This window comes from Prionailurus bengalensis, chromosome C1 (genome assembly GCF_016509475.1).
Source record: "Prionailurus bengalensis isolate Pbe53 chromosome C1, Fcat_Pben_1.1_paternal_pri, whole genome shotgun sequence".
Lineage (NCBI taxonomy): Eukaryota > Metazoa > Chordata > Mammalia > Carnivora > Felidae > Prionailurus > Prionailurus bengalensis.
In genome coordinates, this window is record NC_057345.1 from 148,715,455 (window position 1) to 148,730,409 (window position 14,955).

Sequence of the window (14,955 nt, forward strand, 5' to 3'; positions counted from 1 at the left end):
GGTTCCTCAAAAAACTAAAAATAGAACTACCCTATGACCCAGCAATTGCACTAGTAGGTATTTATCCAAGGCATACAGGTATGCTTTTTCAAAGGGGCACATGTACCCCAATGTTTATAGCAGTACTATTGACAATAGCCAAAGTATGGAAAGAGCCCAAATGTCCATTGATGGATGAATGGATAAAGAAGATGTGGTATATATACACAATGGAGTATTACTCAGCAATCAAAAACAATGAAATCTTGCCATTTGCAACTATGTGGATGGAAGTGAAGGGTATTATGCTAAGCGAAATTAGTCAGTCAGAGAAAGACAAAGATCATATGACTTCACTCATATGAGGCATTTAAGATCAAAACAGATGAATACAAGAGAAGGGAAGCAAAAATAATATAAAAACAGGGGGGTAAACAAAACATAAGAGACTCTTAAATATGGAGAACAAACAGAGGGTTACTGGAAGGGTTGTGGGAGGGGAGATGAGCTAAATGAATAAGGGGCATTAAGGAATCTACTCCTGAAATCATTGTTGCACTGTATGCTAACTAACTTGGATGTTAAATAAATAAATAAATAAATAAATAAATAAATAAATAAATATCTTTTTACAATAGCATAAAAATAAAGTATTTAGAAATAAACCTATAAAAGGTATGCAAGATCTCTATATCTATTGAAAGACACTAAATAGATTAAAATAAATGGTGAATTGAAAGACTTGATAGGGCTAAAAATGTCAATTTGCTCAAAAACCATTTGCCAATTCAGTTCTATTCTAATTAATATTTCTAACAGGTAAAAAAAAAAAAGTAAAGTTAATGACCTTTAGAAATTTGAATTTGAGTAAACTACAAAAATAATCTATTGTGATATACAATATCTGATTAAAATATACATTTTTAAAGTATACCTTAAAACTAGTATATTGCCTCAAATGGAGGGAAAACACATCTGCCTTCTCCTTTTGCCCTGCCCTTTGAAAAGAAATTTATTTTTCAAAGATTACAATTAAGAACAAGTATAGAATCATTATTTTGTTACTTCACCTTGAAATGAGAGCTGGAAATGACAAAAGTCAAAAATGCAAATTGACTTAGTCATAATGCAGTTACATCTAGAAATCAGTCAACAACTTGAATCTCTGAGTTCACTCATTCATTCATTCATTCATTGAAAGCAGTCAAAGATCTCCTCCAAATCCTACAAGGAAAAGATGAAGCTGATGGTATGTTTGCCCTTGTTTGCCACTTCATAGGGAAAGCAAACATGTAAATAAGACATTATAATTCAATATGTTAAGAGTAAAATGAGGAATTACAAGTATGAAAGGGAGTGTAGAAGAGTTAAGTGATCAGCAGATATAGAAGATTATCTTTTCTTCCAAAGCAAAGCAAAAGCCATATTAACATATTTGCTGGATTCCAAATTAAATTGAGGAAATGAAAGAATTTTAATTTGACTCACAAAGCATAACTTTGTATTTTTAGTTTAATGGCTTCATTAACACAGAACGTTATAGAACGTCTAAGTAAGTACAACTCTTAGCAAGTCTTAAATGTTCTTATAGAGATTTCCCTCGATTCTTACCTGACGTCATTTAGCCTTTGGTGTTCCTGCCACCACACTTGCTTGTGTTGTTTTATTAGTGTCTGCTCTTTAGATGCTTTTGAAGTCTGCACTGCTTTTCGGATCTAGATTTAGAGGAACAAAAGAGGAGCAATTCCAATGTTTTCTGAATGTGTTTTCCACAATGAAATTGTTTAATTTGTAATTTCTAAGTTACATATTTATCTCTGTGCAGTCCTATTAGTGCAACTTCTGATACAGAGTCCACCTTAAAATAAATAATTCATTAAACAAAAACCAGGGAGGTGAAAGAGAAACTGGTTTGGAATACTGGCCAATTTAAAAATTGTTTTTAAACTATCTCTGAAAAGATAGGTAATTATATTTTCCATACATACAACAAATAACACCCTAATTCATGTAGTCTCAGAAAATTTTTCAGTAGCTTTCCATATATTTTCTCATCTTTTTGATACATCTTCCCTGCCAGGCACTATGGGCATCACTATTCCCACTGACACATGAGGACTGAAGTTCAGAGAGGTTAAAAAACGTGGCCAAGATCCTAAAGCTCATAAATGTCAGAATCACATAGAACCTTAGTGTTCACATTGGCTTTTACATGATCCTTCAGCATAGGATGGGGAAAAGTCCTTGGATAAGTTGTTAGGAGGCCTGGCTTTTGTCTCAGCTTCAGCACCTACTAGAAATAGGACCTTGAACATGTAATTTTAATCTTTCACCTCCATGCCTTCATAAATAAAGTTTTTTAAATGTTAGTAAAATACTTTTAAAAATTTAGGCAAGTATTTATTTGAAGGTACAGAAGTTGACAAAGAAATACTGAAAACTCGTGTAGCATTGAAACCCACATTTTTGACTAAATTTAAAATTTCCCCAGATTGTATGGCTTTTCAAAAATGTAGCACATAATTAGTACTTTGGAGTTTGTTGACAAATTGTATCAGGCCTGGATCTGTTTGCCTTAATGTCCATTGTTGGCCATCTCCCTGATCTGCTCCATATCACAGAGCTGCCTGTGTTTCCCAGACACCCTGACTAGCTGACTTGCAGCCGGGTTCAGCCAAGGGAGACACTAGTAGTAGGATCCTGAAGGGAGGGGGGAAAGGAGAAGCCAAAGGATTACTCCGCCTGCCTTCTCTAGTATCACAATGATCTCCAGAAGCATCTGCATCTTCTCCATTGCTCTGACTTTTCTTGACAGTTCTAATACAGTTCCAACAATTTCTGGGTAAATTCAGCAGATGGAATGTGGTACAGCCTTGCTTTGTCTAATGTCCCTCTGACCTAAGCATGGGAGTGCCTTCTGTTGTTAACCTCTACATTGCTTCATGGTATCCTGTTTGGCTTCTCAGCTCTACACCTGTGTAACAATTTCCTGTATTAAAAATCTGTCCTCTCTTAGTCTTCAGTGTCTGTTTCCTGGTTGGTTGCTGACTGATACTTACATGTACGGTGAATTCACGTATTCCGTATTAGTACTTCTAAATGTCTATGAAAGTGCTATTCTCAAATCAAAAATTTGATGAAACATGCATATTTTATATTTTCTCTGCTACTAGAATACTCAGTATCCTGAAAGCCTTAACAGTTACATCTTCAATGCTGAAGATATAAAAACTTCAGAAGACAAATCCTAAAAAGACTCTTCAGAATGCATGCTATTTCTAGCTATCATTCACTGATTACTTCAACCTTGAGTTTATCCTTCCACTGTTCTGGTTACTGACTCAAAATTAGGGGTGTAAGAAAACAAAAACATGGAGTCAAAGTCAAATCTTTTCCTCAGGGGGTCTTAAGAGGGCTACAATTATGAAATTTAGGAGAAAAGTATATTTAAATAGGAACAGGACACTGCAGAAAAACATTCAGCAATCCTCATTCTACCTACTGAAAACATAAAAGTACATAATGTTTCTAAAATCTGATGCTCTAGTGTTTGCTTTAAGAATGCTTAAAACTCATTGCAACTGTTTGCCACCTACAGCCTCTCAAGTTTGTTGCAGCAGACACAACTTTTAAAATTAGATTTCTTTGACATATTTGGTCCATGTTGTACAAAAAAATTAAAACACATTGGTGAAAGATGTGGACACGTTTTTATGGCTTAAAAAAATCAATGCTGTCTTTGAGCCCAGAGAAGGACAATTAAGTAGACTATAAAAGTCAAAATAAAGCTACTATTTTTCACTAGACACTTCCAATATTTTAAAGAACATCTTGATTTTTTGTAAGTTCACTCATTGACTCCACTTCTATCCTCAGGCCAAAAGTGAAGAAAAATAAAGTCTTAAAAGAACAAAAAGATTTAAACTTGGATCTCTATCAATAGATTTCTGGGAGATTCCAATTCATTTTGCTGGGCAATAAGCCATACGAAATCAACATTTAAGGTGGATGATGACTTATATGGAATGATGATGAATTAAAAATAGCAAAAATAATAAATTCATCAAGGAATCTGAAACTAGAGGTTTCCTATGTGATTTACTGTGATGATCCAAGATAATAATAAGACTCTAGGTAGGCACCTTGAGATACCATGATAGCCCTTCGGGTCAGATGACCTATCTTTAGATAGCTAGTGGGCAACTGAAGTGTTGGTTACATATGTGTATACATTTGTCAAAATTCATCAAGGTGTACACTTAAGAGTTGTGCACTTTATTATAGGTGAGGTATGTACACTTTAGTATATGTGAGTTATATCTCAGTAAAGATAAAAGAACAGTTAAATGTACAAAGAGCTATTAACAAAAATAAAAAGAGAAAACCCAACTACACTGAAATGAAATTTCTCATCTAGCAGGCTAACAAAACCTCAGATATTTCACAAAACACTCTGTGAGGCCATAGGGAAACATGCTCTTTCCTATGTTGCTAGTGGAAATGCAAAATGATGCAGCCCCCCCGCAGAAGGGAATCTGGAGGTGGGGCAAAATTTCTTACGGATTTGCCCTTTGACTTAGACCTAACCTTATTCATAGAAATCAATCTGAGAACTATATTGGTAAAACTATGTAAGAAGATAAATGAACAAAACTATTCACTGAAGCACTATTTGTGATAGAAAAAGAATGTAGCACAAAAACTCCATCAATAAGTGTTCCTGCCAAAATAAATTGAACCTGAATCTGATCAAGTTTCCAGATATAACCACCAATTTACTGGAAATACAAGAGACAGAAACACATGTTAAATGACACCACCAGGATGTAATCAGCAAAATCCAGACTGTAAGAAATACAATTTCTTCAAAAAATAAATTACAAAAACACAGGAGGATAGAGGAGGATATCTAAAAAATAAAAATCAATTATAATATATGGATCTTACTTAGATGCTGATTTAAACAAACTTTAAGAAAAAAATTGAAGACAATCAGGGAAATTTAACACCGGATATTTGAAATTAAGAAATTATTAATATTTTAATGATAATGGTATTTTAGGGTTTGGGGTGGTGTTTTGTAGCCCTAATCTTTTAGAGATACATACTGAAATAATTGTGGTTAAATGTTATGATGCCTGGGATTTGTTTCAAAATAACCTGGCACAGGGGAAAGTTATGGTAGGGAGTATAGAGAAAACAATAGGCAAGAGTTGATTATAGTTGAAGCTAGATAAATTACATAGAGATAATGATATCATTCACTCTAATTTTGCATATGATCACAATTTCTCATAATGTTCTTTTAAAAATTTAGTAGATAGATACTTAGTTGAACAAGAAGAAATATTATTCATTCTTGCTAAGCAAAGCAATTCAAATAAAAATAATAATAAAGATCCCTTTTATACTTACCTAAACTAGAAATGAATAGTTAACACACAATGTACCTAAAATTGGTCTCTGTTTCCAGACCAACTCTACTATTTGGCTTCAGACTCAATCTCAGCCTGTGAAAGCTAGATCACTCAATGTCCATATCAGTGTCTTATCTGGCAGCCCAAAATTTGTGCATGATCAAGGACAGGGATTTTATAGGGACTATCACATCTGATCAGTATAATACCAGTAACAGAAACCAGGCAGGTCTTCTGAATTTACTGTTAATTAACAATAATTATTACAAGAAATTATTGTTGGGGTGCCTGGGTGGCTCAGTCAGTTAAGCGTCCGTGGTTCATGAATTTGAGCCCTGCGTTGGGCTCTGTGCTGACAGCTCAGAGCCAGGAGCCTGCTTCAGATTCTGTGTCTCCCTCTCTCTCTACCCCTCCCCTGCTCCTGCTCTGTCTCTCTGTCTCTCTCTCTCTCTCAAAAATAAATAAACATTAAAAAATTTTAAAAAAGAAATTGTTAATTTATTTTCAAATATAACTAAGTATTCTAGATATAACTTGAAGCAAAAACCTCCTTATGTGCTCTAAATGTTAACATTCTTATCATTCAATTTAAGTATGTTTACATTTAATATTGCCAGAGTATAGTGCTGTAATAATTAACAATGATTGTTAAAGCTGCTAATCTCATGTGCAAGGAAAAAACACATTTAATTAGTAAAAGAAGTAGGAAATAAACTGATATTTAATACAAATATTTAGAGAATGTGTTAACTATGTAACATTAGGAAGAAGTATTCTTCTTGAGCCAATGCATATTTTACAAAAATGTAAATACCAATACAAGAAAGAATAATAGAGATGACATTATTATCACAATCCTAGTTGGTGTAGACTGATTGGTATATATCTTAGCATTCAAAACATTAAACAAAATAAACTTTAAGAATTATTTTTCATTTCCAGTTATCTAATTCCATTTAAGCCACGAGTCTTTTAAAGAAAAGTCCTATTTGGAAATTGTTCACATTTTAGAAGAGTCCATTAAAAGCAAAATGTCAACTTGCTATCTTCTAAATTAAATGAAGAGGTAAGACCAAAAATCATGTAAAACAACATTCCCAATACATCTTTCTTAATCCAGCTATACTAAAAAATAAAAACCGTAAAAGGAAAGAAGAAAGTATTCGAAAATGATGAGGTATCTAGGACACATTTTGTTCTCACTAACTGGAATTCAAAACAACAGATATTATAAAAATGCCTTAACAGGACAATTCCTTATCATTATGAATCTATGGAAACTAAAAATTGAAGCAAAAAGCTTATCAAAATGATTGCTACACACTGTGAACCACTTTCAGTAGTTGAAGACAAGGGATTTTTTGAGATTTGCCAAGTAATAAATCCCAGGTACAGTTATTCCTAGAAAATATGTAACTAAAAAGCTTCTTCCTGAATTACATTCTACAAACAACAAGGTTATTGATGTTATTTAAAATGTCAGTTGAAAGTGATCATTTGTTTAATCTCACAAATATGTAGCACAGTAACCAGAGAAGCAATCTAGCAGCTGACAGGGCTGAGAAATTACTGCCCTTGAACTTAATATCAAAACTTGAAAACAACATTAAAAATTAAAATTTTAAAGTATGTTTATTCTTTGATAGTGATTCTATCATCAAAGAGAAATTCACTTTGAACAAACGCTGATTTTGACATTCAACCATTCCACATTCAGCCAGAAAAAAAAAACAATTGGTAAATGATGGATGGATGGATGCATAGAAGCATGGATTGGTGGACAAATAGATACATAGATAATATTTAAAATGTATTTGTATCTATATGAATATATATGTACATATTCCAGTACTGATAAGAGTGTAGAGAAGAGTCTGTGGTGGTATCTTTATTAGAACAATACCTTGGGAAAGAACTTTTTTAAAAATAAAATTCATAGTTTTTAGCCCAAACATGCCAATCATGGGAATTTATCCTATGGGGGTAGAGGATTCTAAAATGTGAAAGGAGTCTCTGCATGAAGATATGTAATTACCAAAGCATGATTTCCAATATCATAAAACTGGATACAATCCCAATATCCAAAAATCAGGATAAGGCATGCATCTTTTTCTATTTGAAGTACTCATCACTCTTGTTTTTACTTCATTTTTATTGACCTTGAAATCCCATTTCCAATGTCATTGCCTCAAAAAAAGCCTTCCCACTCAACTAGGATCAAGTCCTATTAGTACACACCAGACAGCATGTTTTTATTATTTGATAAACACTGACTTTCCTCCTCCTCCTCTCCTGCACACAGTACATTTCATGAGGGTAGGGATGTATTTTGCTCATTATTGTATCGTTGAGCCACATAATAAATATTTATTTACTGGAGTAATTAAATATCATAAAGATTATGTGGCAAAGTGTTAGGGGGAAAGTATACAGGATTTCATGTTTATGTTTATCATGGGAGAAAATAAAAAGTGTATGTATATGTTTATGTCTCTATATATGTATGTAGTGTATATGTGATATAAATACAATGGATCAGAATATAAGTCAGAAATATGAAATAGTTTTATTAGGATGATAGTTATATAAGTGATTTTGCCATAAAATTTCTTTCACTGTCCTGATAACATCAATAATATCAAATTATTTTAAAGTTATATCTGAACTGAACAAATAATGTCGTATTTGAGAGGTTCCCTTACTTGAGGGGATATAGCTCATGGATATATGGTAATTTCTTTAGAATAGGTATGAAATGTATTTTGGAATCATAACATTTGCCCAAAAGATATTGGGCACCTGGGTGGCTCAGTCCGTTGAGCGTCCAACTTCAGCTCAAGTCATGATCTCATGGTTCGGGGGTTTGACCCCATGTCGGGCTCTAATCTGACAGCTCAGAGTCTGGAACCTATTTTAGATTCTGAGTCTCCCTCTCTCTCTGCCCCTCCCCCGCCCATGCTCTGTCTCTGTCTCTGTCTCTCTCTCTCAAAAATAAATAATAAAAATATTTTAAAAACATCTTAAAAAAAGGTATTAACCATGAACTAACTAAAATTTAAATAAAAACTGAAAAAAAAGAAAAAGAAAAAGGTATTAACCATAAAAAGCCATCGAAAACTAATAAAACACAAAAATATTAAATGAAAATAAAAACTTGTAAATTACTTAATATGTTACTTTGCCAAATCAGATTTTTAAAAAATAATTAAAAATGCAACCAACCAATGAAAGTGTTGTTTATAATGTACTTTATTATTTGCACAAGAGGGAAATATACTGCATGAGTAATCCTAAACCATACATGGTCCTAAAATACTGTGCACAATCACTTGCACCTAAACCCCTTTCAAATCTAGTCCAGGTTCACCTTTCCTGAGATCAGGGCATAAAAGGAAATTGTAGGAAAGAGAGGCACCTGAGGGCATATTTGTATGATGTTGCAGAAAGAGCCCTAAATGATAATCCATGGCTGTCCCTTATTTGCAATTTTTATTGTTCAGAGCAAGTTAGAAATTGTTGAAAGCTAAAAGTAGAGGGGCAGCTGGGTAGCTGAGTGGGTTAAGCAACCAACTCTTGATTTCAGCTCAGGTCATGATCTCATGGTCTGTTAGATCGAGCTCTGCATTGGGCTCATAGCTGGGAGTCCGCTTGGGATTCTCTCTCTCCCTCTCTCTCTCTGCCCCTCTCCCATGTGCACATGCATGCTCTCTCTCTCTCTCTCTCTCTCAAAATAAATAAACTTTTTAAAAATAAATAAATAATTTTTTTATAAATAAATAAATAAAAGTAAAGTTGAATTCATATCTCAGGGTTGTTATGAACACTACATGAGGAATGCATGTAAGCTGTATACCACATTGTCCAAGAGCATTCAATAAATGATAGTTGCTATTCACTACTAGTAATAGTTGGAAGATTCTAAAAACTATTCAGAATGTTATTTATTTTCACATTTACATTATAAATATGACTTTACTTCCTGGAAATTCAATTTTCCAAAACTAGAAAACACACATACACACATGCATAACTTCTAACTAACCTTTAGCTCTGTAGAGGCAGAAGCTAATTTTTTTGCTTCAGTCAATGCATGCAATTGTTGATAGTCTACTGGTTTATACTTGGTACTTCTCATTCCATTTTTCAAATGGAACATCAGATTGTCTGTTTTTCATCAAAAAAAGAAAATGACAAAGAAATAGTATCATATTATTGGAGGTCTAAATATAGTTATGGTAACATGTTGGTCTTATTTTTAATTATTTTTAAGCAAAAACAAGAATAATATTACAACACTTATATTACACTTGAACCTCTATCTCTAGAAAATTAAAAAATATCACCAGTATATTTCTTGCATAAAATTACTTTTAAAAGAACATAAAGGGAATATTTCCATTTAAGTAAATATATTGAGAATTTTAGAAAATTATAATGCCAAGATACAAAGTATGACCATTCTTTTTATTTAAAAAGTTTTAGGCGTCAGGGCACCTGGGTGGCTCAGTAGGTTAAGCATCTGTCTGATTTTGGCTCAGGTCATGATCTCACGGTTCATGAGTTCAAGCCCTGCATCAGGCTCTATGCTGACAGCTCAGATCCTGGAGCCTGCTTTGGATTCTGTGTCTCCCTTTCTCTCTGCCCCTAACCCACTCACACTCTGTCTCCGTCTCTCTCAAAAATAAATAAACATTAAAAAAAATGAAAAAGTTTTAGGCATCAATGGTGAATATTTAAGTTTCATCTTATGAATGAAATTAAGTAGATTTTTTTAAGTCATAGCTGCATTTCTAACAGAAAAATTGAAATAATTTCAATTAAATTTGAAAAAAATTGAAAACAAAACCTAAAATTTTAATGGGCCAAATAGGAATAAAATGATATAAAATGACCAAGCAGCCAATCTCCACCCAAATACATAAAGTGTCCTAGTTTAGTATGATATTAACTGTTTTGATAAAGTAAAACATAGGTAGGAGGTATTCATAGGCCAAGTAGCATAAAGTATAATAATCTGAGTAATCCAAACAAAAAAAATGCACTTTTGCCTCAATTATATGAATAAGTAAACTGTGTAATGTAAAGTAATTGAGATTACTACTTTAATCATGACTTTAAGTAGGCTTCAAGTGATTTAAGGACAAGCACAGTAAAAGAAAGTACGGTTACCCTGATCACTATTGGAAAAGATTAAAGCATGCATTGCAAGGAACTGGAGAAACCTTTAATATGACCAAATAATGAGCTTTCCATTAAAATTTTGAAAATCAACATTCCAACTTTACATCATGCATCATCCACCATAAATCGTAAAACAGATACGGAAGTAGAAAAAAATACCTGGGCTATCATTTTTCTCAATCATCATGAATGGCTGGTCTCTTTTATTCATGTCCTCCATATCTGTCAAAAAAAGACAGCTAAATTTCAGTGTTATTTTCCAAATGTTTTTTTTTTTAATTTTTTTTTAACGTTTATTTATTTTTGGGACAGAGAGAGACAGAGCATGAACGGGGGAGGGGCAGAGAGAGAGGGAGACACAGAATCGGAAACAGGCTCCAGGCTCTGAGCCATCAGCCCAGAGCCCGACGCGGGGCTCGAACTCACGGACTGCGAGATCATGAGCTGGCTGAAGTCGGACGCTTAACCGACTGCGCCACCCAGGCACCCCTCCAAATGTTTTTAAAGATGGGTTAATCATACTGTTTTTTAAAACAAGGCCCAGGACTGGGTGCCAGAACTCTTTGTATTTAGCTAAAATTTACTTCAACACCCTCGAGAAGCTTCCTTCCATTAGTTTTTTCCCTCTGTGCTTTTCCTGTTCTTGATCTCTCCTTTGAACCTCCAACATTTTAATCCCTTTCTCTTGGATTGCCTTCGTGACTGATATTTTGTGATTTAAAAATTGTGTAAGCTTTATCCTGAGTTCCTAGGAAAAAGAAGCTACATAAATTAAAGAATAAAGCAGTTAGCCAAATGACTCACTAGTAACATTAAACAAATCAGCATTTGTAGCAGACACTAGGATGTGCCGTCTATTTCTAGAAAGCACTTGATGCCCAGCTGTCACTTCCTTCAGGGTTAGACTCAGTTTCAGAGAGCCACCTCGTCCAAAGGTATACCATTGCTGGGGCAGCCTATACCCAATGACTGAGCAAGGCAGAACTATAAAGCCCCACCAGTTTGGGCCCAGTGTGGGTCACCCTGATGGGCAATATTTGATCCAGAGCTCCTGGCAGGGTTGACCCAGACTTTATCGGACCTACATTGAAACTGACTTTTTCATCTGCCCAATCCTGCTGCTGCTTCTTCCTTTCACAGGTTTGGATGCCTAATGAATACACAGAACCCTAAGCTCTGCCTCAGTGTCTCCTTCCTGAGAACCCAACCTGCAATAGCACTGAACTGAACTGACATGTTTTTTAGGGCACCTCTGGGGCTACAGACTAGTAAAGTGGTTCTTAAGTAACAGTATCCATTTTTCACAAATTTTGTTCCATATCCACTAGGTTGAACTACTCACATCTAGTAGCTTTTGCAAAACTAACCTTGCTAAATGGAAGAGAAAGTAGTACACATACATGACTTTTGGAAACTGCCAAGTTCCCAAGAATCATGGTGATTGCCCACTAGCTTTTGGAATATAGGGATGAACTCCAGTGTGTAACTTCTACAAGGAATCCTTGTTTTAAGCCCTCAGTAACACTGACAATCCTCTCTATAGTCTGGTTTCTACTGACACCTACAACTTATGTTAGGATTCTTCTTTTTGGGGGGAAGGTATTGCACATCCAATCTATCAACCTGTACTGCCTCAAGCCACCATCACCACCCGCCTGATGGCAGCAGCAGTTCCACTTTGTACCGTTATAGTCCATTCTTCAAACAGCAGCCTGAGCAACCCCTTTAAAAACTCTAGTCTGACCCTGCTGAGTCCCTTCAATGGCTTCCCATTTACTCTTTAAAATAGTGCCCAAACTTCTTCAAGAGGCTTATAAGGCCCTCCAAGACCTTGCCTTTGGTCATCTCCCCATTCTCACCTCATCCACACATTCCAACCACACTGATCTTTCTACTTCTCAAACATACCACGTTTATTTTGCCTCAAGGTCTTCCCACTTGCTGTCCTCTCTACCTTACAGACATTTTTTTTCCTCTTTTTACCTGGTTGGTTCCTACTCAGCCTTCAGCTACACCAACATGTTGTTCTTCCTCAGAGAGACCTAACCAGACTTCTCCGTCTAAGGGAGGATGCCTTGTTTCTCTCTCATCCCATTCCTTCCTTTCCATAATAATTTGTATCAGTCTTCACATCTGCATGTTTACTGATTCAATATCTGTCCTCCTCCACAAACTTGTGGCCTGTGTGCATCTTACTTCTGATTGAGTTCCTGGTATCTAGCACAGGTAGTAAATGCTCAATAAATATCATTTGAGAAAAACAATGAAAGGTAGCTGGCAGTAGCTCAATGTCTTCTAGCCCCCCAGAAGGGCTGCGATAATAATTCCTTAGTTCATACTATACCCTCTTTCTTCCAACAAAAATTTTCATTTTTTATAAGTCTGCCTTAATAGCATAGCCTACAGGAAGAAATGGCACATTTACATGCCCTCAGAGTCCATTGGGTCAATGAGGGAGTGAAAATCATAGGGACTGCAGAAAACATGGAAAACTAAAAAGCATTCCATGCCCAAAGATAATCAAGTACATCTTTTTTTTCCTTTTTTCTTAACAAAGGTACTGCACAAATAAAGTGAGTGTCCAAAACAAATGGATGCTGCACTTAGCAACCTGTTTGTGAGCTCTACCTACCGCATCTCACCTCTGGTCTTCATCTCAATATCCCACCCGTCTGAGCTAACTATCCCCATCTTGGAGAGACCTCGCCAATTCTTTAATTGATTCATTTTAGGTTTTCCTCAGTGGGGAGCCCAGCCCCCTCAGACTCATTTGTCTAGGGATTTAGATTGCAGGATCGAGGCTGTGAATCAAAGTGGGGTTTTGCAGACTCCCTTTAGGTTACTTTGATCTAACATTGATTAATTTGTTCCTCCTGATGTTCAGAGAAAAGTCATGAAGTCCAAACATTTCTCACCATTTCTACATGGTTCAAATATTAATTATGACCATAAGAAACTTATAATGTATTCTGGGGGCGCCTGGGTGGCTTGGTCGGCTAAGCATCCGACTTCGGCTCAGGTCATGATCTCACAGTTTGTGGGTTTGAGCCCCGCATTGGGCTCTGTGCTAACAGCTCAGAGCCTGGAGCCTGCTTCGGATTCTGTGTCTCCCTCTCTCTCTCTGCCCCTCCCCCACTCATGCTGTCTCCCTCTGTCTCAAAAGTAAATAAACATTAAAAAAAAATTTTTTTAAAGAATACATTCTAGAAATCAAAATTGCAAAAAAAATACTACTCTGCCTTCATGAACTTGAAATCTAGTTTGGTTGCAACTGTACAGAAGATGAATCCAAAACACTTCTTGACCTATATTCTTTAATATTTATATATAAATCATAGTTACTTACTACTTACCTTTCAGGGATGTTGAGGACCTCTGAACTAAATAATTATTAAAGTGAGATAATATAAAACTGATTTAGTTATAGTGTTTTTTATATCAGTGGATTAAATAAACATTCAGATTCAGAATCTGAAAGGTTTAGGTTTGCATAAAATTTAGCTCATCCAACTTCTCATTTTAGCATGAGATGGTTGGCAGCCCAGAAAAATGACCAAAATCACAGAGAACTTCAAGTCCTAAATCATACTCATAACACAAAAATCTCTGAAAATGAAGGTTTATTTCATAATCACTATTGTGGCCAAATCCAATCTGAGCTGAAATCATTTGGCGGCAAATTTGACCCAGACTGAAGTTTATTCTATTTAATGTGGACATTCATGCATTTGTGCAAAAGTGTCAATATGTTTATGTATGGGGTGCTACCCAGATACCATCGGTCTTAAGGAATATAGGGCAGATGCTCTATATCACAGCTCTAAAAATCTGAAAAATTGACACTACATCTGGCACCACAGACTTCAGATAAGGGATTATGAAGCTGTACTAAAACAAGCAGCCTCTGATTCCCAAACAAGCATATGTCATCTAGGCCATTTCGACTTTATGCTTACTAGTGAAATTCAAAGTGGCTACTTCAGCTGGCCATTAAGATGCTTTTGGCTGAGTAATGGCCATTCGAACAGAATTTTCCATGTTCAATAATTTTAAAGCTTTCAGTTTTAGAAATTATTTCATGTTCACATTACGCGACATTTTAGAAATTGCTCATGAGTATTATCAAAATGTTAAACATTTTACAGCTATTCAATTACTGAAAATATTTTCCAGTAATATGTTTCTATGAGAAGATTCTTAGAGTGTAGGAAGAACGTTTTGATATATAATGTAATGATAGCTTTGCAGTAGCTACAGGATTGAATCAAGATTTTAATATAAAGTTAATTTTTACAGACTTGATAGAGAATCTGAACTCAAAAAAAAAAAAAAAATCCATGACCTCAACTAGTCTCTATGGGGTAGGTAAGCTTCTCTA

General features: G+C 35.1%; 1 protein-coding gene across 1 annotated transcript in view; it reads right to left on the bottom strand.

Annotated features, from left to right (window-relative positions):
* CCDC148 (coiled-coil domain containing 148) overlaps positions 1-14,955 on the bottom strand; it is a 256,970-nt gene that overhangs the window by 171,362 nt on the left and 70,653 nt on the right. The window contains exons 2-4 of the mRNA XM_043576791.1: positions 10,737-10,799; positions 9,439-9,560; positions 1,591-1,694 (exon numbers count right to left, since the gene is read on the bottom strand). Coding sequence (XP_043432726.1) covers positions 1,591-1,694; positions 9,439-9,560; positions 10,737-10,797 — 287 coding nt within the window. The 5' untranslated portion in view covers positions 10,798-10,799. The remainder of the gene's footprint in view (positions 1-1,590; positions 1,695-9,438; positions 9,561-10,736; positions 10,800-14,955) is intronic.